At 36.1% G+C, this 26,028-nt stretch overlaps 1 protein-coding gene and 1 non-coding gene across 3 annotated transcripts in view; both read right to left on the bottom strand.

Annotated features, from left to right (window-relative positions):
* Window positions 1–26,028, bottom strand: part of LOC142353964 (alpha-actinin-2-like) — a 71,542-nt gene that overhangs the window by 23,388 nt on the left and 22,126 nt on the right. The window contains exons 4-11 of one of the 2 annotated variants that reach the window (XM_075406201.1): window positions 20,043–20,130; window positions 18,958–19,036; window positions 14,401–14,482; window positions 13,816–13,994; window positions 13,300–13,539; window positions 12,835–12,911; window positions 12,171–12,389; window positions 11,229–11,337 (exon numbers count right to left, since the gene is read on the bottom strand). In XM_075406201.1, coding sequence (XP_075262316.1) covers window positions 11,229–11,337; window positions 12,171–12,389; window positions 12,835–12,911; window positions 13,300–13,539; window positions 13,816–13,994; window positions 14,401–14,482; window positions 18,958–19,036; window positions 20,043–20,130 — 1,073 coding nt within the window. Of the gene's footprint in view, window positions 1–11,228; window positions 11,338–12,170; window positions 12,390–12,834; window positions 12,912–13,299; window positions 13,540–13,815; window positions 13,995–14,400; window positions 14,483–18,957; window positions 19,037–20,042; window positions 20,131–26,028 lie in introns of those variants that run through there. The other variant, XM_075406202.1, reaches the window with a different exon arrangement.
* On the bottom strand, window positions 10,640–10,755 carry LOC142354781 (U5 spliceosomal RNA). The gene has a single exon (XR_012761116.1). It is a non-coding gene; the product is annotated as a U5 spliceosomal RNA (small nuclear RNA).

The raw sequence follows: 26,028 nt of genomic DNA, 5'->3' as shown, positions 1-26,028 counted from the left end.
ATTAACTTGAACGAGTGAATAACAATTGAAGTGATTCTGACGTCATGTGGTCGAACGCAAAAGCTTGACGACGAAAAAAAATCAAGTCCAATTGGGCTTATGGGAATCAATGGCGGCTACTTTTGGGCAATCTGAGTGGTATGGTTGATTTTAATGTCCCCCACTCCGCGACTATTAAAAACAAAGAAAGGCAAAACCTGAGTCAGAAATCATGACTTAAAAACTAAATACCCGACTATAAGGTCTATTAAAAACATCATTAGAAAATCGGCACACATATTATAACTGCAAAACAGTAGAGGTCATTGAAAAAGTCAATTCCAAAAAGTCAGGTCGTAAGAATCATCGATGGAGGCGACGAATTAAAAAAAAACATAGCAGGACAAGTCCTGAAAGACAATTCAAAGAATTGAATAAAACACTTAGAAGTGCTTACTCTACCTGAACAGCAGACCTATTGAATAATGCCAGCCAAACACACAAAATCATCAAAAAGTTGATAACTTAAAACAATGAAACAAACAAAGCTATACTCATTACTAAAAATCTTGAAGCCCGGAGGCAAAAATTGATCACTTTAAATATACCTATTTCAAAAATATGTTTAAAAACCATATTTGGATCTTAAATTATTCCAGGATTATATCTGCTCCATTCACATTAACAACCATGTAGCAAATGTTTATCAGACCGTGGAATAGCCTTTCTGGCACTTGAGAATGGACAAATATCAAAAATTGACAAAAAATTTTAGGAAGACCTAAAAAAACTGCAGATTTTATCAAACAAAAAATTCGAGACATTAAAACACCATTCCGTTGTAACTAGAAATTATGCAATGTTCTATTATCAAATCATAAAGGAGATTCCATGGTCCCTGAGGCTGGAAAAAATCGAAAAAAGACAAAAACTTAAAAAAAATATTGAAAAACTGCAAATTTTATCAAAAAAATTCAAATATTCAAAATGTTAAATCGTTGAAAACAATTCTGATGCCACTAACAACCATGCAGTCAATTTTTATCAGATTGCCGGAAAATAACCGCGATACACGCTTGTGACCTTTCATGAAATTGAAACAACTAAAGAAATAAGATAGACAGATTGACCACCAGTCCTTTAAAAGATCACTAGACTTTTTGGGTTGGATTCGGACGCTCAATTTTATGACACACGATCTATAAGGAACAAGCCCTAAAAATTGATATTAAAAATCAAAAACTCAAGACTAATACTCACGAATTAGGGCGTAAAAGAGTCACTAAAAAAGTCAAACGGTCAAGCGAAAATTTTGCATGAAAACATAGCCGGTAGAATACCGGAAACGAATCGAAGAGTAGTACAATAAACTCTTTTAATCCTACCTAACAGCGTCGATAGAGGCTTTTGGCCTTCCATATAATTGAAACAACTAAGGAAATAAGATAGACAGATTGACCACCAGTCATTTAATAGACCACTAGACTTTTTGTGTCAGATTCGGACTGTCATGAATGAAAAGAATGCCAGGAAAAGTCAATTTCAGAGTCAGGAAGTCAATTTTGGGAGTGAGGTAAGTCACATGTGAACAAAAACTTAAAGACGCAAATGAACAAGGAACTCGCTCCATTAAGAGTCAGAAATGACGGCACGTACGAAATTCAGTTAAAATTAACTTGAACGAGTGAATAACAATTGAAGTGATTCTGACGTCATGTGGTCGAACGCAAAAGCTTGACAACGAAAAAAATCAAGTCCAATTGGGCTTATGGGAAACAATGGCGGCTACTTTTGGGCGATCTGAGGGGTATGGTTGATTTTAATGTCCCCCACTCCGCGACTATTAAAAACAACGAAAGACAAAACCTGAGTCAGAAATCATGACTTAAAAACTAAATACCCGACTAGGTCTATTAAAAAAACATCATTATAAAATCGGCACACAAATTACAACTGCAAAACAGTAGAGGTCATTGAAAAAGTCAATTCCAAGAAGTCAGGTCGTAAGAATCACCGATGGAGGCGACGAACTAAAAAAAAAACATAGCAGGACAAGTCCTGAAAGACAATTCAAAGAATTGAATGAAACTTTTAGAAGTGCTTACTCTACCTGAACAGCAGACCTATTGAATAATGCCAGCCAGACACACAAAATCATCAAAAAGTTGATAACTTAAAACAATGAAACAAACTAAACAAAGCTATACTCATTACTAAAACTCTTGAAGCCCTGAGGCAAAAATTGATCACTTTGAATATACCTATTTCAAAAATATGTTTAAAAACCATATTTGGATCTTAAAATAAATTCTTCCATTCACATTAACAACCATATAGCAAATGTTTATCAGACCGTGGAATAGGTTTTCTGGCACTTGAGAATGGACAAATGTCAAAAATCGACAAAAAATTTTAGGAACACCTAAAAAAAACTACAGACTTTATCAAAAAAAAAATTTGAGACATTAAAATGTTGACCACCATTCCGTTGTTACTAGAAATTATGCAATGTTCTATTATCAAATCATAAAGGAGATTCCACGGCCCCTGAGGCTGGAAAAACTCGAAAAAAGACAGAATTTTTTTTTTAAATATTGAAAAATTGCAAATTTTATCAAAAAAAAAATCGAATATTCAAAATGTTAAATCGTTGAAAACAATTCTGATGCCACTAACAACCATTCAGTCACTTTTTATCAGATTGCCGGAAAATAACCGCAATACACGCTTGTGACCTTTCATGAAATTGAAACAACTAAAGAAATAAGATAGACAGATTGACCACCAGTCCTTTAAAAGATCACTAGACTTTTTGGGTTACATTCGGACGCTCAATTTTATGACACACGATCTATAAGGAACAAGCCCTTAAAATTGATATTAAAAATAAAAAAACTCAAGACTAATACTCACGAATTAGGGCGTAAAAGAATCACTAAAAAAGTCAAACGGTCAAGCAAAAATTTTGCATGAAAACATTGCCGGTAGAATACCGAAAACGAATCGAAGAGTAGTACAATAAATTCTTTATTAACCCTACCTAACAGCGTCAATATCAATAGAGGCTTTTGGCCTTCATATAATTGAAACAACTAAGGAAATAAGATAAACAGATTGACCACCAGTCCTTTAATAGACCACTAGACTTTTTGTGTCAGATTCGGACTGTGATTTTTGAGACAGATACGCTCGATGAGGAAAAACCCTAACAGAGCCTTTTCAAAGCTAATATTCGAATTCAAAAAAATTATGACTCTAGTACTCAAAGAATTACACCTTATACGTTTGACACTACTTAGATGCACTAAGTCTATTATTAAGAAGCCTATTATTGATCTTTAACTAGTAAATGTTTATCTGAGTGAGCTGAGTCACGCAATTGACCTAAAAGCAGAAATGACTGCAGGCACACAAATTATAACCGCAAAGCAAAAAAAGTCATTGAAGATATTGAAAAAGTCAATCCCAAAGTCAGGTCGTAAGAATCATCGATGGAGGCGACGAATTAAAAAAACAAAGCAGGACAAGTCCTGAAAGACAATTCAAAGAATTGAATGAAACACTTAGAAGTGCTTACTCTACCTGACCATCAGACCAATTGAATAATATCAGCCAAACAAAATAATCAATAAGTTGAGAAATTGAAACAATCAAACAACCTAAACAAAAATATACTCATAACTAAAACTCTGGCAAAAATTGATCACATTAAATATACCTATTTCAAAAATATGTTTCAAAGCCATTTTTGGATCTTAAATTATTCCCGGATTACATCTGCTCCATTCACATTAACAACCATGTAGCAAATGTTTATCAGACCGTGGAATAGTTTTTCTGGCACTTCAGAATGGACAAATGTCAAATAATGACAAAAAATTTTAGGAAGACCTGGAAAAACTGCAGATTTTATCCAAAAATGCTAAAATTTGAGATATTAAATTGTCGAACACCATTCCGTTCTTACTAGAAATTATGCAATCTTCTATTATCAAATCATAAAGGAGATTCCACGGCCCCTGAGGCTGGAAAAACTCGAAAAAAGACAGAATTTTTTTTTTAATATTGAAAAATTGCAAATTTTATCAAAAAAAATCGAATATTCAAAATGTTAAACCGTTGAAAACAATTCTGATGCCACTAACAACCATTCAGTCACTTTTTATCAGATTGCCGGAAAATAACCGCAATACACGCTTGTGACCTTTCATGAAATTGAAACAACTAAAGAAATAAGATAGACAGATTGACCACCAGTCCTTTAAAAGATCACTAGACTTTTTGGGTTACATTCGGACGCTCAATTTTATGACACACGATCTATAAGGAACAAGCCCTTAAAATTGATATTGAACATAAAAAAACTCAAGACTAATACTCACGAATTAGGGCGTAAAAGAATCACTAAAAAAGTCAAACGGTCAAGCAAAAATTTTGCATGAAAACATTGCCGGTAGAATACCGAAAACGAATCGAAGAGTAGTACAATAAACTCTTTATTAAACCTACCTAACAGCGTCAATAGAGGCTTTTCGCCTTCCATATAATTGAAACAACTAAGGAAATAAGATAAACAGATTGACCACCAGTCCTTTAATAGACCACTAGACTTTTTGTGTCAGATTCGGACTGTGATTTTTGAGACAGATACGCTCGATGAGGAAAAACCCTAACAGAGCCTTTTCAAAGCTAATATTCGAATTCAAAAAAATTATGACTCTAGTACTCAAAGAATTACACCTTATACGTTTGACACTACTTAGATGCACTAAGTCTATTATTAAGAAGCCTATTATTGATCTTTAACTAGTAAATGTTTATCTGAGTGAGCTGAGTCACGCAATTGACCTAAAAGCAGAAATGACTGCAGGCACACAAATTATAACCGCAAAGCAAAAAAAGTCATTGAAGATATTGAAAAAGTCAATCCCAAAGTCAGGTCGTAAGAATCATCGATGGAGGCGACGAATTAAAAAAACAAAGCAGGACAAGTCCTGAAAGACAATTCAAAGAATTGAATGAAACACTTAGAAGTGCTTACTCTACCTGACCATCAGACCAATTGAATAATAGCAGCCAAACAAAATAATCAATAAGTTGAGAAATTGAAACAATCAAACAACCTAAACAAAAATATACTCATAACTAAAACTCAAGCTTTTACCCCGAAGGCAAAAATTGATCACATTAAATATACATATTTCAAAAATATGTTTCAAAGCCATTTTTGGATCTTAAATTATTCCCGGATTACATCTGCTCCATTCACATTAACAACCATGTAGCAAATGTTTATCAGACCGTGGAATAGTTTTTCTGGCACTTCAGAATGGACAAATGTCAAATAATGACAAAAAATTTTAGGAAGACCTGGAAAAACTGCAGATTTTATCCAAAAATGCTAAAATTTGAGATATTAAATTGTCGAACACCATTCCGTTCTTACTAGAAATTATGCAATCTTCTATTATCAAATCATAAAGGAGATTCCACGGCCCCTGAGGCTGGAAAAACTCGAAAAAAGACAGAATTTTTTTTTTAATATTGAAAAATTGCAAATTTTATCAAAAAAAATCGAATATTCAAAATGTTAAACCGTTGAAAACAATTCTGATGCCACTAACAACCATTCAGTCACTTTTTATCAGATTGCCGGAAAATAACCGCAATACACGCTTGTGACCTTTCATGAAATTGAAACAACTAAAGAAATAAGATAGACAGATTGACCACCAGTCTTTTAATAGACCACTAGACTTTTTGTGTCAGATTCGGACTGTCATTTTTATTAGACACATACGCCCGATAGGAAAAAAACCTAACACAACTTTTTCAAAGCTAATATTCGAATTCAAAAAATTATGACTACTACTCAAAGAATTATACCTTATATGTTTGGCACTACTTAGATGCACACTATTAATCTTTAACTAGTAAATGTTTATCTGAGTGAGCTAAGTCACGCAATCGACCTAAAAGCAGAAAGGACTTCAGGCACACAAATTATAACCGCAAAGCAAAGAAAGTCATTGAAGTTATAGAAAAAGTCAATTCCAGAAGTCAGGTCGCAAGAATCATCGATGGAGGCGACGAATTAAAAAAACAAAGCAGGACAAGTCCTGAAAGACAATTCAAAGAATTGAATGAAACACTTAGAAGTACTTACTCTACCTGACCAGCAGACCAACTGAATAATATCAGCCAAACAAAAATAATAAGTTGAGAAATTAAAACAATCAAACAAACTAAACAAAAATATACTCATTACTAAAACTCTTGAAGCTTTTACCCCGGAGGCAAAAATTGATCACTTTAAATATACCTAATTCAAAAATATATTTCAAAACCATTTTTGGATCTTAAATTTCTCCAGGATTATATCTGCAAGACATATAATCTGCAAGACATATATCTGCAAGACAAAACAGGCCCTTGACTTAATGACCGGGTTTTGTCAGTGTATCCCGTCTCTTTTGATCTTTTGACTTATACAGTATTTACCACATTGCGTAATTGAATGCCTGAAAAAAATTGAAATCTATTCAGTTGAAACAGTGAGTGAAGCTAGTCAGAAGTCAAGCGTAAAAATCGTGCCTTATGCAAAACGGAAAACGTGATCAAAAGGTGAAGTGAATTTATTAATCTTTAACTAGTAAATAATTATCTGAGTGAGCTAAGTCACGCAATTGACCTATCCGCAAAAATGACGTCAGGCACACAAATTATAACCGCAAAGCAAAAAAAGTCATTGAAGATATTGAAAAAGTCAATCCCAAAGTCAGGTCGTATGAATAATCGATGGAGGCGACGAAATAAAAAAACATAGCAGGACAATTCCTGAAAGACAATTCAAAGAATTGACTAACACTTAGAATTGCGTACTCTGGCTGACAAGCAGACCAGTTGAATAATACCAACCAAACACATAAAATCATCAAAAAGTTCACAGGCCCTTGAAGATCGATTAACTCAGAAATTGACAGAAAAGTTTTAAAATTAAAATTGCAAATTATCAACTGCTGCTGAAAATCCAGATATTAATAACTTCCAAATCATTCCTGTGTCTCTAGGGGCTATTTAGTAACCAAATTCCAACCCTTAAAAAATTCAGTCGCTTAAAGATCGATATGCAATAACTTTCAGAAAAGTCAAATTTCAAAAAATAGAATTTCCTAGTCCTTCTATTAAAATGTTGAAAACCAATCCCTTGCCCCCTAGCAAATATGTTAAAACATACTATTAGAACCTGGAGGAGTTTAACTGGCAACTGATGCAAAAAAAACTCATAAAAGAAACGTTGTCAAAACTGTAAATTTTGACAACGTTGCTAAAACTCGAAATGCTAAATTGTTGAAAACAATTCGATTGACATTAACAACCATTTAACAAATGTTTATCAGACCGCTGAATAGGTTTTCTGGCACTTGAAATTGGACAAATGTCAAAAATTGACAAAAAAAACTTTAAAAAATTTGAGACATTAAAACGTTCAGCACCATTCCGCTGTTACTAGAAACTAAGCAATGTTCTATATCTAGAAAACTACGCAGTGCCCTAATATCAGACCTTAAAGGAATATCCTTGGCCCCTGAGGCTAGAAAAACTAGAGAATTGACAAATTGTCAGAAAACTTTAAAAAAAATTGCAAAAATTATTATCATTTTGTGGGTTTGTGTTTGTAGCACCAAAACAAAAAGCTCACTAAATGGCCATAACAACTATTTCTCTCTTGAAAAAGATCGTCATCAACTTTTAATAACTTCAACCTCAGACTAAAAAACAAAAACTCAAAAAATATCACAAATAAAAACATGAAAAATTGCACCATTTTGAGCCCAAAAAACACCTAAAAATGACCTTTTAACCTACAATTAAGGCCATCCCGTCAGCTTCATCACTCTAAGCACTTGAAGGACCACTGAAAACTACTTTGGGCCTCTAATGAAACTTAATACCCGCTGGTTTTTACCTGTTTATCCCGTTTTGAAAGATCAGTCATTGAAAAATCTGAACAGATCTTAAATAACAAAAGCGCCCCAATACAATTCAATATCTTTGAATTGCAAAAACCACGATGTCCCCAAACATAGAAACTATCGCTTAGCGGCTATTAATAATGAACTTTGATAACCTAATTCTCAATGACTTAATGACCGGGCTTTATCAGTGTATCCCGTCTCTTTCGACTTTTATCTTTTGACTTTGACTGTATTCACCACATTGCGTAATTGAATGCGTGAAAGAATTTGAGATCTATTCAGTTGAAACAATGAGTGAAGTAAGTCAGAAGTCAAGCGTGAACATCGTGCCTTATGCAAAACGGAAAACGTGATCAAAAGGTAAAGTGAATTTAAAAAAGGAGAGCGCCTAAATTATAGCCGCTGAGGCTGACGGGGGCTATTAAAAATTCTTTTTCGCATTTTCTCAAAAGTCAGCATAATCAAAGAGATTAAAATCGAACATACGTGGCAATATGGCGGAAAATAACCGCTATATATTCCAATAAGCACGACTGAACTGGAAGGAACAGAAAAACCGTGATAAAAATTGATTTTTGTACAAAATTATTTTAAAGTGCTAAATATTTTGATTGAATTAGTAGTTAAGCATACTTCTGTTCTTTAATGAGGGGATTCGGGGGCTAGAAATTCGTGATACTAACTAAAATTTATAAGAACTAAGTTTAAGTAGCGGGCATCTAAAATTGGGCTTAACTTAGCGGCTATTAATAATGAACTTTGATAACCTAATTCTCAATGACTTAATGACCGGGCTTTATCAGTGTATCCCGTCTCTTTCGATTTTTATCTTTTGAGTTTGACTGTATTCACCACATTGCGTAATTGAATGCGTGAAAGAATTTGATATCTATTCAGTTGAAACAATGAGTGAAGTAAGTCAGAAGTCAAGCGTAAACATCGTGCCTTATGCAAAACGGAAAACGTGATCAAAAGGTAAAGTGAATTTAAAAAAGGAGAGCGCCTAAATTATAGCCGCTGAGGCTGACGGCAGCTATTAAAAATTCTTTTTCGCATTTTCTCAAAAGTCAGCATAGTCAAAGAGATTAAAATCGAACATACGTGGCAATATGGCGGAAAATAACCGCTATATATTCCAATAAGCACGACTGAACTGGAAGGAACAGAAAAACCGTGATAAAAATTGATTTTTGTACAAAATTATTTTAAAGTGCTAAATATTTTGATTGAATTAGTAGTTAAGCATACTTCTGTTCTTTAATGAGGGGATTCGTCGGCTAGAAATTCGTGATACTAAGTAAAATTTATAAGAACTAAGTTTAAGTAGCGGGCATCTAAAATTGGGCTTAACTCCATTTTTTAATTTTTCCTTTTCATTTTTCGTTACTGATTCTGCTGACTTTAGATTGCCTTTCCAAGCAGCTGCAGTTTGTAAGCTCTTCGGGCATAATAAGCGAAGAATAAAACTAGCCTAGAGATGCAAAAAAGAAGCTACGAAAAATGTTGAAGAAGCTGTGAACCAAGGTAAAGCGAAACAAAATTTTGTTTGACAACTCAAAAAACATAGCCAGAAGCACTCCGGAAACGAATCGACTTAAAAATTTGACCACCTTAGCTGGCATAAGTAACCACGTACTAATTCATGTTGATCACTTCGAAACAATAAGAGGAAGAACAATAATGGAAAACTATCCAAGAACAAAAACTGATAAAACATCGTATAAAAATTTCTTTACAAGTTGCGTCTGAGAAACGGCTAAGGAAAAAATACCTTCGATGCAGTTAGTTTCAATTGATTAAACAACCATCAAATAACAGGAACACCAACCAAAAAGTTTTTCAATAGAAAACCGAGGAAAGGTAAAGGATGTGAAAGACAAAGTTAAAAAATGATATTTTCTACAAACAAAGGAACAAAAGTATCCTCAAAATGGTGAAAAGCTACTTCACGAATATTACTTTGAAATATTATAATTTTGATTTTTTTCTGCCGCTCCAGCACCCACACACCCAACAACTGACAAAAATATGTTGAAACAACAAAAAAATTTAAGAGCCAAAATAATAGAAATTAGTATTATTTATTTCAATGAAAGTGTCCGGTTTGGCCAATACTGGTACTTTTAGAAATAGAACCTTCAGGATAGCTCTTAATCAATGATTTCAAAATAAAAACAAGCGAGAAGCCAAATGAAACAGAAAAATGAAAAAAAAAATGACAAAAATAGGTTAAATTTTGCTTAAATACTCAATTATCTTTAACAAAATAAACCCAAAATTAGTATCACATAATATGAAAGTGAGACAAGACAACTTAAACAACAATTTTGAATAACAGAACTCCCCAAATGCTATGAAAAATTTGAAAGGAACACAAACTGCTAAAAAGGGTCCAATATGGCAAAGCTGTAAATATAGCTCAATACTGAATGCAAAGTATTTTTTTGCCTCAGATGGTTAAAAATGCTTCCACACGCACTGTTACTAGTTTAAATAATTTATCAAACATTTTAAACTGAAAAAATTGGAGTTGAAACTGCATACAAAATGCCACACATGATCCAAAAAATTGCTAGCTCAGCGAAAAAATTTTCACATCCACTTTTCCCACATCCATCCTCAAAAATGAATAACTAGATAATTGCTGAAAAGTTTGAAGTGCAGATTTTGCAAATTGTGTGACCTGCTCCTTTGGAGCAGGCTTGGAAAAAGAGACAAATCTCAAGTTGTCCCCCCACACGGAAAACTTTAGTAAAAGGCGAAAGTTTTTCACGAGAAATGCGGGGAGACCAGAGGTATAATTCCAAACTGTGCCTCCATTTGGCATATGTTTATAGCCGAGTCAAAAAGCAGAGAACAAAAGAAATTTCTTAAATTTGGAAGTAACAGAGGTCAACCATCTTTAAACCCTTCACGTTCTTGCAACCGAGGGACACCTGACGTTAAAAAATACTCGAAACCTATAACTCTGATCCATTTACTGCTCTGAATAGAATACATTATATGAGTTAGAAGACAATATAACTCTGGACTTGCTAGCACTGGACTTGTGTACGGAGCCGAACTCATTAGTCCAGTACAACTCGATTATACAATAGATAAAGACTTGCGCCAGCTTGTCCTGTGTAACTAACATAAACAAAAGGAAGGCCTCAAATGCACAAATGAACACGCGTTGAGAAACTAGCGATTAACTCCTTAGTTGCGTTCAATAAGAATGATTCATTTTAAAGAAGAAAAGTGAGAGGTCTTTAAGAGCAAAATACTCACTTCGAGAGTGTGTCTTCGCTTTCCACTGAGGTCTCCGAGCAGATCCCAATTGTCACAGATACGCTGACACCTCGCAGCAATGGCAACTGAGTCATAATAGCCCAGGGCACTGCAAACAAAACACAACCCATTTTACTGGCACACATTTCTAGACAACACTGTGTTACAAAACACAAGTTAGTTTCTCGCAGTTTCATCAAATTTTGGACTTTTATCAGACATAAATCTTAGTTTTTTAGTTTTCGCGATTATCTGTTCTGCGGCTGCCAATAGTAGTTCATTTTCTGCCTTGATCAGAAATAACTCCTTGTAAGCATCAATTAAAACCATTGAATTGCTCTCAAACGACCGTCAACCTCTAAGAACCGCCCTTCACACTATAAGTATAAGTTTCCAAAACAGTTTCTGTGAATCAAATACTTCGAGACTAGTGAGCTGAAGGCTCTAAGAGAACTTATTGCCCGCTGAGCGCTACCTGTTATTCCGTTTTTGAGGACGAAAAGTCAAATGTGTCAGACGAAAAATCGGTCAAGCGAAAAATCGCATTAAAAGAAAGACCGACTCGACTAATATAATTGCTACAAACTTCGTTTGAGAGCAATTAATCATCTTGTACGCACTTTCTGATTCCTACAGAAGCTATCATTATTTACGATGCTTTGACGTTTGATTACTGTTAGAATTTATATACGTATATAGGAGTTGATTTGCTGCCCCGATTTGACCAACTACCCTATAAGGGGCTTTTTCTTAATTGACGTTTTTTTTCTTGTAAGCATCATCAAATTTCTCCTTTTGAAGCACCACAACACTCACTTACGCAACTCATCGATTGACAAAGGTTCAATCACTCAAGAATCTAAAGCCATAACTTAAGCAGAAATGATTCCGTGTAACGACCAAATCAAAATGATCCTCCTTAAGAACTTAAACTTGACTCACTTGAGTTCTTCCGCGATGGCCACAATCTGTTCAACTCTGTCCTGATGAGCAGTTAGGTCACTCTCAAAGGCCTCATGTCTCCTCCTCAGAGCCTTCAATTCGTGCAGTTGTTTCGCAGTCACAGGCACAGACAGTTCATCCTCCTTTCCCACTGACCATGATTCCTGGCTGGACGCTTTCACTGCAAATTTTGCAGCTAGATGCTCAAGTCTTTCCAGCCTGCAAAATAGGTCAATTCGAGTTTCATAAAATGACTTGAATCAATCACCTCCCGAGATGACTGAGACTTACCGAAGTTACTGAAGCTTAACACAAAACCGACCATGTATCATAACTTACTAACCATAGAACTGTCAATAATCTAACACAATAATTTTTGAGACATTTTAATGGAAACTTTGTAACTATAAAAGTGACCCCTATTTATATGCCAAACTTTTTATGACGGTTGTATGATTGGTAAGTTTACATAAAATCGATATATGGCGTTATGATTGGTCAGTTTCTCTTGCGGTAGTCAACTCCGACTCGAATTCTCAAATACGCTGCAGAAAAGCAGCAATATTCACTAGCTTCAAAACTTCGATTCCAACCAATTTGATTTTTTCCAACTCAACCCGCCCCTAACATTAGCAAATTTCACTTTGAGGTTTCTTCTAATTACCTTCTCATCTCAGCCAATAGCCACTCTTCGAAGCCCTTCTCAGCAACTTCCAGCCCTTTCCATGCATGTACGATATCCTGAAACAAACTAAATCGTTAAAGTAATAGTAGTACTAGTAAAAGACGTGAATTTACCATTGAAGGATTTTCAAAAACAACATTCAAAACAATTTTAAACAATATTCAAAATATCTTCTCAAGCACTAGAACATGAAACGTCTCTAAAACATCTCAAGTACTAAAACGTCTCATGTTCTAAAAACATTGTATCATGTTGCAAAAGCATTCTAGCATAATTGGCAAGAACTTAATGTCTCATTTAGAGGCTTATCATCCAGTTCTTTATTCCATACCAACTCGACGACCATTTACCATTGGTCCGTCCAGATATCCAAAAGCATACGTTTTCCGAAATGTTGCCCACAACATGCGACGCACGCTTTCAAAACGTCTAGTAGTTACTCACCGATACCAATTTGCCTTCCGATGGCAAAAATGCGCTCTTGTTGTTCAGTCTCAGTTTAGTCTGCAAAGTATTGTACTTGGTCTCCAGGTCCAACTTGTCCTGAACCTTGGGAGGCTTCTCGTTGCGACGGTAGTTGCGGAACTCTTCCAGTTTGGCCTGGACTGCTGCCAGAGTTGCTGGTCCATCACTGATGCGCTTTTGTTGCAGCCACGGTACTGTGGCATTGATCCAGCGCAACAGCTAAAAGAACAAGTTTCGACTGCTCATGAATTCGGTCACTTTGGTTATGATTCCAAATGTAAGATCTTAAAATCAAAAGCTCCCAAATTTGCTTCAATAAAAATCACGGCACTGTGATAGTCTTCAGCTCACATAGTAATCAAATTTTACAAGTTTTCGGATCAAAACGACAACCCTGCAACTGTTTTCCTGTGAGCACATGCTTCAGTTTAATTCAAGGCTCCCATTATAACACCCCATTAAGTCTCTCAATCTCTTCGAATGGCGAATTACTACCTCGGACGCAAGTCGTTCGTAATCCTCCATCATTCTCTCATTGTCATGGTGGAATCCCAACACCCTCGTGATCCGACTGGCAGCCGTGTCCGCCTTCTGTGCCCCAGAGAAAGCATGGTAGTAACACGACACATACGTCATTATCGCCTTCTCGTCAGGCTTTGCAGTCTCAATGATATCTGAACACAGAGTTTAAAAGAGCGCTATATACAGAAGTAGACCACATTAAAAATGGATTAGTACTGGAATCGCACCAGCATCTCTTAACTTGGAAGCCTTAGTTTGCTTTCTACCAAGTTAATCATTTGGAAACTGAAAACTTATCTCGATTGCAGCTTCTTGGCATTTAATGTTGCTTTTTATGTTTCAACTGCTCCCTTTTGCTCCTTGAACCCAATTTTCGCGCTATTTCAAGTTGACAACTTTGTGCTTTTGGTCAATTTTCAGCATTCACACAATATGTCTTCAGTTAGTATTCAAAGCTCTTAAACGTTACTTAGTTTTAACTTCAAAAATCTGTTGTTTTTCAGCTGATTGACATCTCGATACAAATTTAAAACTGAATTCTTCAGTCTGGCTACCTACCCTCTGGGTCCAACATGATTGGTATGTCCAAGTGTTTCTCAGCAACCTCAAACGCAGTCTTCAAGTTTGTGTATGGGTCATCCTTAAACAACTTTGTTTATCATATCAGTATGACAATAAATAAATATCGGGTCGAGGCTTACTTTAGATGACAAACAATTTCCTGACACTAGCGCTGGATTAAGGCAAGAATTGCAAAAAAACTAAGGATCTTTTACGATCGCCAGCATATTTGTTTGATTTTCGAGAAAATACGCAAACCGTACATTATGTTGTCATACTTTCAAACAATTTTTGCTTAATCTATGCTGTCCACAGTGCCTTTTATGAGGCAGCTTTACGATGCTGCTCTCCGCCAGATTAATTCAATCATTATTTTAATGGAAATTCCTCGACCCGTGTTGAACCATTTCTATGAATAATGTAATCAGCAATGCATTGAGAACCTAAGTTTAAATTTAAGCAGATATTTAACTAATAAGTGACACGCCCAAACCATGCATTTCAACTGTAAAGATTATATGAAGTTAATTGGGGCAGCATAAACTCATTGACAGATCAACTCCAGTATCTGAATAAACTAAGGAGAAAGGGACAGATCAATAGACACAAGTTAAAACTATTTTCATTTAGTAAACCACTAAACAACAACACGCTCTCTACCAGATCCAAAAATTAGATGCCAATGTTTAAAGTGTGACAAATTGTGCACAACGGGCATGAAAAATAAAAAGGTTAGTGTGGTTGCTAGAGAACTGAACTTGCCAAAACTATGGCTTTATTTTAGGCCTATGCGACGCGTTAAACAATAAGAAATAATCAAATGTAACCAATCATTGCATCACAGATTGGAGTCGAAGGACAGGGCTGTAGAAACTCAAAAAATACAAAATCAAAAGAACTTCTCATAAAAGAGTACCTTGTCGAATTGGGGTTGGAAAGTTTCGATCAAGTAATTTAAGTGAATGAAAAACATTATCTATGACTGTTCAGCTGAAAACTTGGTTCAAAAACAATTCAAAGATTTTAAGACAAAAAATGCTGACACTAGAAAAGCGAATATAAGAACTTTTTCTGCCATACACAGTTCTAATATTCCAAAAAATTTAAGTTAAGCTCAAAAAATGTGGAAATAGGAACATGATAAACAAACGTCATACAAATTGGTCTCAAACAACTAGCGAGTGGTTGGCTTCGTCAGTAGTTAGGTCCGACTTAGTGAGGCTAACTAAAGCTTGATAATCGAGGTGTGATAGAGCGTGCGGGGCTAAGAGTGAAATGATGTGCAGGAGGGGTACGGGGGAGTAAGGAGCAGTGAGTTCCCTGAGGGGGAAATGGGGTGCGCGCAGAGTGCGTGTAGTGCGATGGAGGAGGAGTGATGGGGTCGCCAAATTAAAAAAAAAACGCCATTACACCAAAATACAAATCAAAAGACGAAGAAAATGTGAAAACAGAAGTCCAAGTACCGCAAGTGAACCGAAATTCTCTATGAAAAACGGATGTACCAACACCGTATTCTCAAAAACTCATAAATGAAAAATCTTGCGCTTTAAAACTGACGCTTTTTTGTTCTCTGTACTACCTCGGCGTTACCAAAAATTTCACCTCCAAATGACAACAAAAAGTCGGATCTATTCTGTTTTGTCCCCCCTCCCATTTTTTGTACGCACCAGTTACAAATTATGTGTTGATATATAGCACGTTACAATTTAAAAAAAATAGCACATGGGCCTGGGGGGCCAAAACAGAATCGATCCAAAAAGTCAAACGGATTTTAAAACAATACAGCATGACAATTAAAATTCTAAACATAACCGACTAATGACGGGCCAATTGCTCTCAAACAACCGGCGAGAGGTTGGCTTTGGTACTGGCCAGCTTGAGACAAATGCTAGCATGGGGGTGAGAGTGGTGGGGAGGGGGGTCAAGCGATTAGGGGGTATGGTTGGGAAGGCTGGACGAGAGGGGGTCCAAACCACCGGTTGGAGGGTGGACTGGGGCGTGCTGGGGAGTGGGTAACCTAGAAGGTCAAAATTTTAAAATTAAGAACAGCCCTTATTATCTTGAAATTGTCTCCTCAGAACAGTTTTGGCGAATCGCTTCTCAGTGACTGGTATAAGGCGTACGGCTCTAAGAGCCCTTAAAGCCCTCCGGGCGTTACCTGTTATCCCGTTTTTGAGGACAAAAAATCCAATGGCTCAGACGAAAAATAGGTCAAACGGAATATCGCATAAAAAGGACCACAGGATTACAATTGCTACGAACTTCGGTTGAGGGCAATTAGTAATTGCAACAAAGCAATTAGTAGTGACCTTCTCTGTCGCTTAGCACCTACATTATAAAATCATTTGCGAAAGAAAAACCAAAACACCAAAACCGCGATGTTATGACATGCTTTCTCTTCAAATTGCGGCTCCAAAAACAACAAAAATCAACAGAAAGTGTGGGTTATCTATTTGCTAAGTCGAGACCAAGAGTAATCTGGAAAAAAATTCAACTCAAAAATTTCAAACACCAATTAAAATCTAAGAAAACAAAAAACGGCTGGGTCATTCAACAGCTGCTTCGAAATCTCAGAAACCATATTTTAGGTCCCCAAAAATAATTGTCATATGCAGATTTGAAAAAGATTAGATCATTTAAGAATTTTTTCAGAGTCATACGACAGAAAAAAAACCTTTAACTTCACACAATTCAAATCACTCGGACAAATGAGACGCGAGAAAAACCAACTGTATTGAATCAGATCCCAGAGGATTATGAGCTTTCAACAAGGAACATAGCCGGCAAATTGCTGGAAAATAGACGCCGTTGACCCACTTGACGCACATTGGGACTGAAACAATTTTCTTCTTATTTTGCAAGTGTTCTTATTTGATGTGTAGATTCTGCATTATCGGTTAAACTATAAAATGACACAATTCAGCTTCTTAACTGAACGCTCTTAAGCATAATACTAATGCCAGCTAGCAATCGTTTTGATTAACTTTGATAACCTAACGCATTATGACTTAATGACCGGGCTTTATACGTTCATACCGTTTCTTTTGATATTGCTCCTTGAATTTGACCGTATAAACTACATTACATAATTCAATATGAAAGAATTTAAAATCCATTCAGTTGAAAAAGTGAGTGCAGTAAGTCAGAAGTCAACCGTGAAAATCGTGACTTATGGAAAACAAAAAACGGGATCAAAAAGTGAAGCGAATTTAAAAACAAAACATAGCAGGACAAGTCCTGACGTATAATTCAAAGAATTTTCATTGAATAAACAGGAACTAGATCTAGAACGGACTATGAGTGAATTGGGAAAACAAATTCCAAAAAAAAAATCAGATGAAATTTAAAAAACAAAATCAATGTCAAAATTCCGCATGTGAACAAAACAACCACTAGCGAGAAAGAGAAATTTGGTTCAAACAAAAAAAAACTAGGCTAGAATGAGCTGTGAATGGATTGGGAAAACCATTTAGAAAAAAATCCGATTCAAAAAATCGAAAAAACAGTAAAAATCAGAGTGAAATTGCCGCATGTGAACAAAAAACCACTACCGAGAAACCGAATTTTTGTTCAAACACCGTTTTCACACTCTACTTTAAAATTAGAGCGAAAAAATGCACGCCGCAAAACCACTCGCTTTTTCGCTCCATTTCCTGTTTCGGCGTGACCAAAATCGCCACTCCAATTTGACTTCAAAAATCATGAAAATGTGTGAACAGATCTTTAAAAACTAGGCTAGAATGAACAAACAACGAATGGATTTTAAAAACCATTCAGAAAAAAATCCGATCCAAAAAAATCGAAAAAACACTAAAATCAAAGTGAAATTGCCGCATGTGAACAAAAAAACCACAAGCGTGAAAGCGAATTTTTGTTTAAACACCGCTTTCTCACTCCACTTTAAAATGTCACTCGCTTTTTCGCCCCACTTCCTGCTTCGACGTGAACAAAATCACTACTCCAAATTGACTTCAACAGATGTGTGAACATATCTTAAAAAGACAGTGCCCCAATACAACTCAAATTCTGTGAATTGTAAAAAGGAGAGTGCCTAAATAATAGCCGTTGAGAGGCTGACGTCGGCTATTAATAAAACCAATTTTCAAAATTCTAGACTCACAATATCAACAAACAGCTCTACGTTGAGTTTTTGAGTCTCAATTGTTCAAAACTATCAAAAAAATTCAAAACGTCGTAAGACTTGGTCGTTGATACCAAATTAATCATTTTGGCTGAAAATTAACGAAAATCACATTAATGATTCGCACAAAATCTCGCTCGACAAAAATCTTCCAGGCTCAAAAATTTTTGTCCGGCAAAGGATGAATTGTGCAAAAACTCAATGATTGGAATAATTTCCACCAAATTTCAGAGCATTTAACTTTCACTCAAGTGCAAAAGATAAGAGGACGAACACCTTTCTCAAACTGGGGAATGATAAATTAAGGGGACAGTCACTAATGCGTTAGCAAACAGCATTAGTTCGAACATAACATGACGCTGGTTTGTTATTTGTTTGTTTGTTACTTTACTCCCATCCAATTTGGATGCTACCTTTCTGAGGGAGTGGTAGTCTAACAGTTCTGGTCTGTGGCGGTGGATTAATGCACAGAAGGCTAGACCGTCCTTGAAGCTACAAAGGAACACCAGTCAGTAAACCAAGCAACTTCACTTCATTCAGATAACCTTTAATAGTTTCGAGTAAGACATCGATTACAAATTGACTTGTGAAAAGAGTTGATAGTAACCTAGTGGCACCCTAGAAAACCTACAAACATAGTAGCTCCTTCAGAAATACTTGTTATAGTTCTGCATCAAACTAGCAGCCGATAATATCAGTCTGTGCCCTTCGTAAAACTAACCATTTATTTTCTAATTTACTAATTTACTCCATAAATCGCACTCTCGAGTCTCAATCCTATTATTTATACCGATCTTCTCGTTTTGTGCCCCCCCCCCCCCCCCCCCTCCCCCAAGCGCACTTTCCATACATTTACTATGATTTACAATGTAATGACACGTGCTCTGTAACTGGTCGTAGTACACAAAGTAATGGGGCGGGCGGGGTGGTACTTAAACCACTGGTCGTTGGGTGGGGGGGGGGGGGGGGGTGCACAGGCGGACAAGATCCATGTCTAGTTTACAACTACAACACAACATAAAATTACAGTCGAAGACAACCACAACTTGATCTAATGACAGTCTGCCTGTTATGCAATCTACCCATTAACCTCTCCGTATGTAACCTTTTCACATTAAACTATCATTCTGGCCACAAAACTAGGAAAATCATTACTTTTTTCTTTTAAATACATCAATTTATAAACTTAACGAGAACATTGACATTTATGGCTTCTTTTCGTTGGCGACTTTCAAGGTACTTCAAATGTACACTGTGAACAATACTACTAACATTTTTACATTAAGATGCAACTACTATGTAACGTCTAACAGTTGCAGTAGTATCCGCTCATTACTTTTTCTATCAAACATACAAAATCCTCTCGAAATCTTTATTAATCTTTATTAATTCTCTTACTCAAGATCAATTTTAATTTTTGCATTCCGACTTCAGTTCAATTCAGTTCATCTCATCAAAGAAGTGGAATGTTAGTAACTGTGTGTGTGTGTATGTGTACCTCATATGGAAGTTCTGCACATTGACATTCTTGTATGGCTGAGTCTTTCTCTGACACCACAACAGCAGGCCCTCTTTTGCACTCAGCTCTAAACAACACACAATCAAAACAAAATCTCCAGTAGCACTACCACTCAACTCGCAAAATTTCATCTCTAATCAGAAATAGCAAATAAATAGAAGCAAAAGATCCAAAACGAAGCAACATAATTGACAAATTGATAGTTTCAAAATCTAAGCCTCTAATTCAACTGCGTATGAATACACCTGATTTTTTATTGTCGCAATAAAAATTGCCGCACCTTGATTTGCAAGTCACTTTTATTGTCGCAATGAAAATAGTTGTAAAAGATTTTCTCAGGCGTGCATTTGTGTCAAAAGACTTATAGTTGTCATCATCCGCAGCTTCATTTTGGGTCGGTTTCATAATTTCACATCAGAAGATAGAATGATAAACCCCAATGAGAACAAGAGAAAAGGAAAGATTAAGAATAAAATCAGAGCCTTCTTCACAAATCAGACTTATTCAGGTTCTCGGTTGATCTATAATTTTCCATCGAGTATTAATTCTAATCAGTAACTCGCCTCCCAACAAAACGACTATATTACAAACAATCTTAATGTAGGACGCCGAGCTAGCCGAATGGGCGTATCGCAGAATGAGGAAATAAAGAGAAGTAAAAGCGAACTCTTTCCACCCTCATTAGCCAGTTTCAAATACATTGTATATAATTATAATTCACTGTTTTTTTTTCAATTTTTCAGTACTGTTTTAGTAAAATATTTCTAAATAGTGCACTACGCGCATTCGGCTATAAATTCGAACTCTTTTATTTACACAGATTAAGCGAAAGACTTTTGGCCAATCAAATGAGAGTATTATGACATTTGAACGAAATGCAATATAGAGCAAAGAACTGCCCACATGCGGGGTGGACACTAGATACCAAAGTCACATAATAAAAAAGCTTCCAACTATATTTGTTTGTAAACAATTTTCATCGTGTGTACGTTCAGCTCAATCTGAGAAGCTGAATAAGTATGTTGTCACTTTCATCAGAAAACGAACAAGATAGGGGGATAGATAAGAAATCCGTCACCGAAACATACTGACCATCTACAACACATATCATACCGTTTATAAGCAGTTGATTCGCCCAAGATTCAACTAGAGAAAAGAGCAAACAATATTTTCTGCATTCTATAAATTTGAGAAATTGATTGTTCATGCTAATTGCCTGCAACACAACTCAAGCGACATTTCAAGTTTTGTTTTTGGGAGAGTTTTAAAGTTGTCTTCAGATTATAGGTACTAAATTTTACAGACTAGATTTGGTTTCTCAGGGCACTACGTGAACTCTTTCGTTTGAAAATAAACTCAATTTTACTACATAAGATTTTTCTCTTATGAACTGGAACCAAGTCATATTTTTCCAACCATATGTTTGATTAGTCCTTTAACCAACAGTACTTACCAAAACCAAACATAATTGGGCAAACAGCTCTGAGACGACTGGCCAGTCGTTAGATTTGCCAATAGCTAGCTCCGGCTTAGGGAGGCTGGGTTTAGCTTAATTGACGGGGGGGGGGGGGGGGGGTTGGGGGGTGAGCATGATGGAGGGGTAATTGGCGAGCGTGCTGGGTTACGGGTGGATTGAGGTAAGTTAGTAGTATAACGTGAGCAAGAGTGGGGGGGGGGGGGGGGTAAAAGGAAGTACCTATGTATTAAGATTAGGTATAGCCCATTTTCGCTCAAATTCCAAGGAAGTACCTCACAGCTTGATACCCAAGCTGTTCACACGAGGGGCATTAGCAAGTTAATCCCTTAATATTAAATTAGGTCATTTACTCATTCCCATATTGCACTTTAATAATGTAAATTTTCAAAGACGTACCTCACAGCATGACACCCAAGCTGTTCTCTCAAAGGGGATTAGTTAGGTAATGTTTTGATATTAAATTAGATAGGGTGACTCATTTACACTTACGTACGGTTTACTAGATTTCCAAAAAACGTACCTCACAGCATGATACCCACGCTGTTCACACGAAGGGGATTAGCAAGATAGTGCCTTAACAGCAAATCAGTAAGGTCATTGACCCCCTACCATTTTAGACTTTAATAAAAATAAATTTCCAAAAAACGTACCTCACAGCATGATACCCACGCTGTTCACACGAAGGGGATTAGCAAGATAGTGCCTTAACAGCAAATCAGTCAGGTCATTGACCCCCCTACCATATTACAGTTTACTAATGTAAATTTTCAAAAGTGTACCTCACAGCATGATACCCACGCTGTTCACACGAAGGGGATTAGCAAGATAGTGCCTTAACAACAAATCAGTAAGGTCATTGACCCCTTACCATTTTACACTTTAATAATGTAAATTTCCAAAAACGTACCTCACAGCATGATACCCACGCGGTTCACACGAAGGGGATTAGCAAGATAGTGACTTAACAGCAAATCAGTCAGGTCATTGACCCCCTACCATATTACACTTTACTAATGTCAATTTCCAAATACGTACCTCACAGCTTGATACCCAAGCTGTTCACACGAAAGGGATTAGCAGGATAATGTTTTAATATTAATTTAGGTAGGATGACTCATTTACAGTTACGTACGTTAGACGTGATTATCAAAAATGTACCGCACAGCATGATACCCAAGCTGTTCACACGAAAGGGATTAGCAAGATAATCCCTCAATAACAAATTAGATTGGCTTGCTCATATATTAGCCTCTACTCCTATTCATTATTTCAATCAACTTCTAAAAATCAGTTGGTCAAAATTCTCGTTTAATTTATCATTTTTTTCAGATAGTCTTTGTTTCTTTCTCCTTGCAGCAAGAAGAGTTTCAAGTTGAACACTTGCAGTGTTGAAGCAGGTAAGCAAACAATTTCAACTAATAGAAATTTTCCTTTGTTCCTGTATTTAAACTGGACCATTTTAGCCAGCCAAAATATCCCCAAATAGTAGATATTGCATCACATCACATCGCTTCCAAGTCCAAAATAAAACTGGTAAGTTTGCTTTTATTAGGACACTACTCCTATTCCCAAGCCACTACTCCCATTCATTTTTTCAAACAACTTCTAAAAATCAGTTGATCAAAATTATAGTTTAATTTATCTTTTTTTTCAGATAGTCTTTGTTTCTTTCTCCTTGTTGCCAGTTTCAAGTTGAACACTTGCAGTGTTGAAGCGGGTAAGCAAATAAATTTAATTAATAGAAATTTTCCTTTGCTCCTGTATTTAAACTGGACCATTTTAGCCAGCCAGAACTTCCCCCTATAGTAGATAATACAACACTTCACTTCAGCTTTAAATCCAAAAAAAAAACTGGTGAGTTTACTTTTATTAAAACATGTTTTTGAGGAAGGAATATATACCCAATTATTGAAATAAAAAAAACCATTGAAAATCATAAAATTCTCACATGATTAGGCAATTAGTCACTATTTTATAGTCAAAATTAATCATAACATCACAATAACATCATAACACGTCACAATTACGTCATAGTGTCGTCAAAATGACGTCATTTTGTCGTCAAAATTACGTAATTCTGTCGTCATAATTACGTCATTTTGTCGTCACAATTACGCCATTATGTCGTCACAATTACGTCATTATGTCGTCACAATTACGTCTTTATGTCTTTATAATTACGTCTTTTCGTCGTCACAATTTCGTCATTATGTCGTTATAGTTACGTCATTTTGTCGTCGCAATTACGTCATATTTGATAAAGGACTTTTCATTTACGTTTTATTTTTCTGATTTACAGAATTCAGTGCTGTGGAGTACAATAATCATTCCAACTTCTGACAAATTTTTATTCCATCGCAACTTTCATTTTAACAATTTTTTTTTTACTCCTCCTTTCTCACTTCCAATCTTACATTTTATTTTTTATTTTCAGCGAAAATGCCCAGAAATTCTAACCCAAAGGAACAGTGTTCTTCCTGCAAGAAGCTTATAATGAAATCCAATATGAGCAGACATCAGAAGCTTCACGCAAAAAGATGTTCACAATGCTCACAGTCATTTCCGGACGAAGCAAAATTGCAGAAACACATTGCTTCTGTACATGCACCGTCTCTGATTATCAAGAAAAAATTTTCTTGTAGCAGCTGTCCCTTATCCTTCTCTACTTATTATCAACTTCTACATCACAAACGAAACAGTCACCAGCGTTCAACACCTAGCACCTACGAGGAAGTTGACTTATCTATCTATGGAGACTCTCCCGCTCTTCATAGTGAACTTCAAACGGTTCAACATTTTCTGAGAGACTCGGTTCTTGAATTGTCCAGAAAGAAAGTTCACAACTTCAAAATAATGGAGATCAACCATGAAACAGTGATCGACAAATTGGATTGTGTTTACAACGAGTTACCCAGTTCAGCTAAAATCAATATTTCGTTTGGATTCGTGCTGCAGAGTGTGCAAAATCCTGACGAATTTCGCTACTACTACGCAGCAGATAACAACCCCGTATTCTCAAATCCCATGGTTCTCTCTGATGACACAGGTCTCAATTATATTAAATCAATGTTGAGACAAGATGAATTTTTACCAAATCTAATTAATCAACGTCCAGACACAAAGTGGAAGTTTTATTGTGTTACAAATGTCACTTTCTTTGTATTTCTCCTCAGTGGTGTTCCGCTAGGATGCATAGAACAATCAATTCCATCAACCTTACTGAGGAGTCCAATAGTTAAATGTTTTGTATCTGACTGCGAAAACAAACCTTATCAAGACAATTTGTGTATGTTTCGTTCCTTGGCCTATGAATTATATGGTAGCAATGAGCTACAACAAAAAACAATGGAATTGATGCAGATGTTTCTCTCAGCAACAAGGAGAAATGACGAAACGTTTCAAGGAATACATGAAGACGATATTCCTGTTCTTGAGGTTCTAATTGACAGAAATATTCAGATTTACTCCATTTTTTTGATGAAGAATCGGAAATGTTTGCTGAGCTTACTCGTCGCTCCTCGATGAAACGTTCAAAGACAACTTCGTTACTGAGATATGAAAATCACATTTGTTGGACAGCAGACATCAACAAGTTCCTCAAAAAGTTCCGATGCTACGTATGCGATCAATTTTTCGACAGATCCTTCAACTTATTGCGGCACATGCAAAACTGCTCAGAAAACACGCAACACAAATATCCAACAGGAGCCTATCAGTTATCTGAAACTATTTTTGAACGTCTGGAAGATGTAAATATTAATGTTCCGCAAGAGCTGAGATTGTTTTCTCATCTTATCGTATTCGATTTTGAGTCAATAACAGTCCCCGACAGTACACTCAAAAACACAGATTTGACTTCATGGATTGGAAAACATGTCCCCATTAGTGTGTCAATATCCTCGAATCTGCTCTCCGAACCAATTTTTATTTGCAACGAAGATCCGCTTCAACTAATCCGTGATTTTGTATCCAGCTTGAGTAGTATAGCGGAAAAGAGCACGCTTCTAATGAGGGAGAAACTCGATGATTTCGTACTGGTATTGGAAGAAAAATATTGGGCTCTTCGACAACTGGTTCCAGTGAAAGACAAGCAGGTACCCACCGGAGCGGAAGACTTATTTGAGAACGAAGCTGAACCCGAGGTGGAGGCAGACGAAGATCTTGAAATTAGGAGACTGAGAAGCGAGCTCAGGGTGATATCAAAATTGAGACAAGATTTTGAAAATTATTACAGTACCATACCTGTTTTCGGATTCAACAGCTCTCGGTATGATTTAAACCTAATAAAAGAGTATCTTCTGCATCACCTCTTATTAGAAAAAAACGTTATTCCTAAAGTGATTCGAATGGGGAATAAATATATTGGCATGAATTTTCTTGGTCTACAGTTTCTGGACATTTTAAACTTCCTGGGAGGAGCGACAACTTTGGATAATTTCCTAAAAGCCTATGGAGCGAGTGAAGAGAAAGGTTTTTTCCCCTATGAAT

The sequence above is a fragment of the Convolutriloba macropyga genome, chromosome 15 (assembly GCF_964194025.1).
Source record: "Convolutriloba macropyga chromosome 15, txConMacr16.3, whole genome shotgun sequence".
NCBI lineage: Eukaryota > Metazoa > Xenacoelomorpha > Acoela > Convolutidae > Convolutriloba > Convolutriloba macropyga.
The sequence above is the reverse complement of the archived record's forward strand: the minus strand, read 5'-3'. Positions and strand labels throughout refer to the sequence as shown.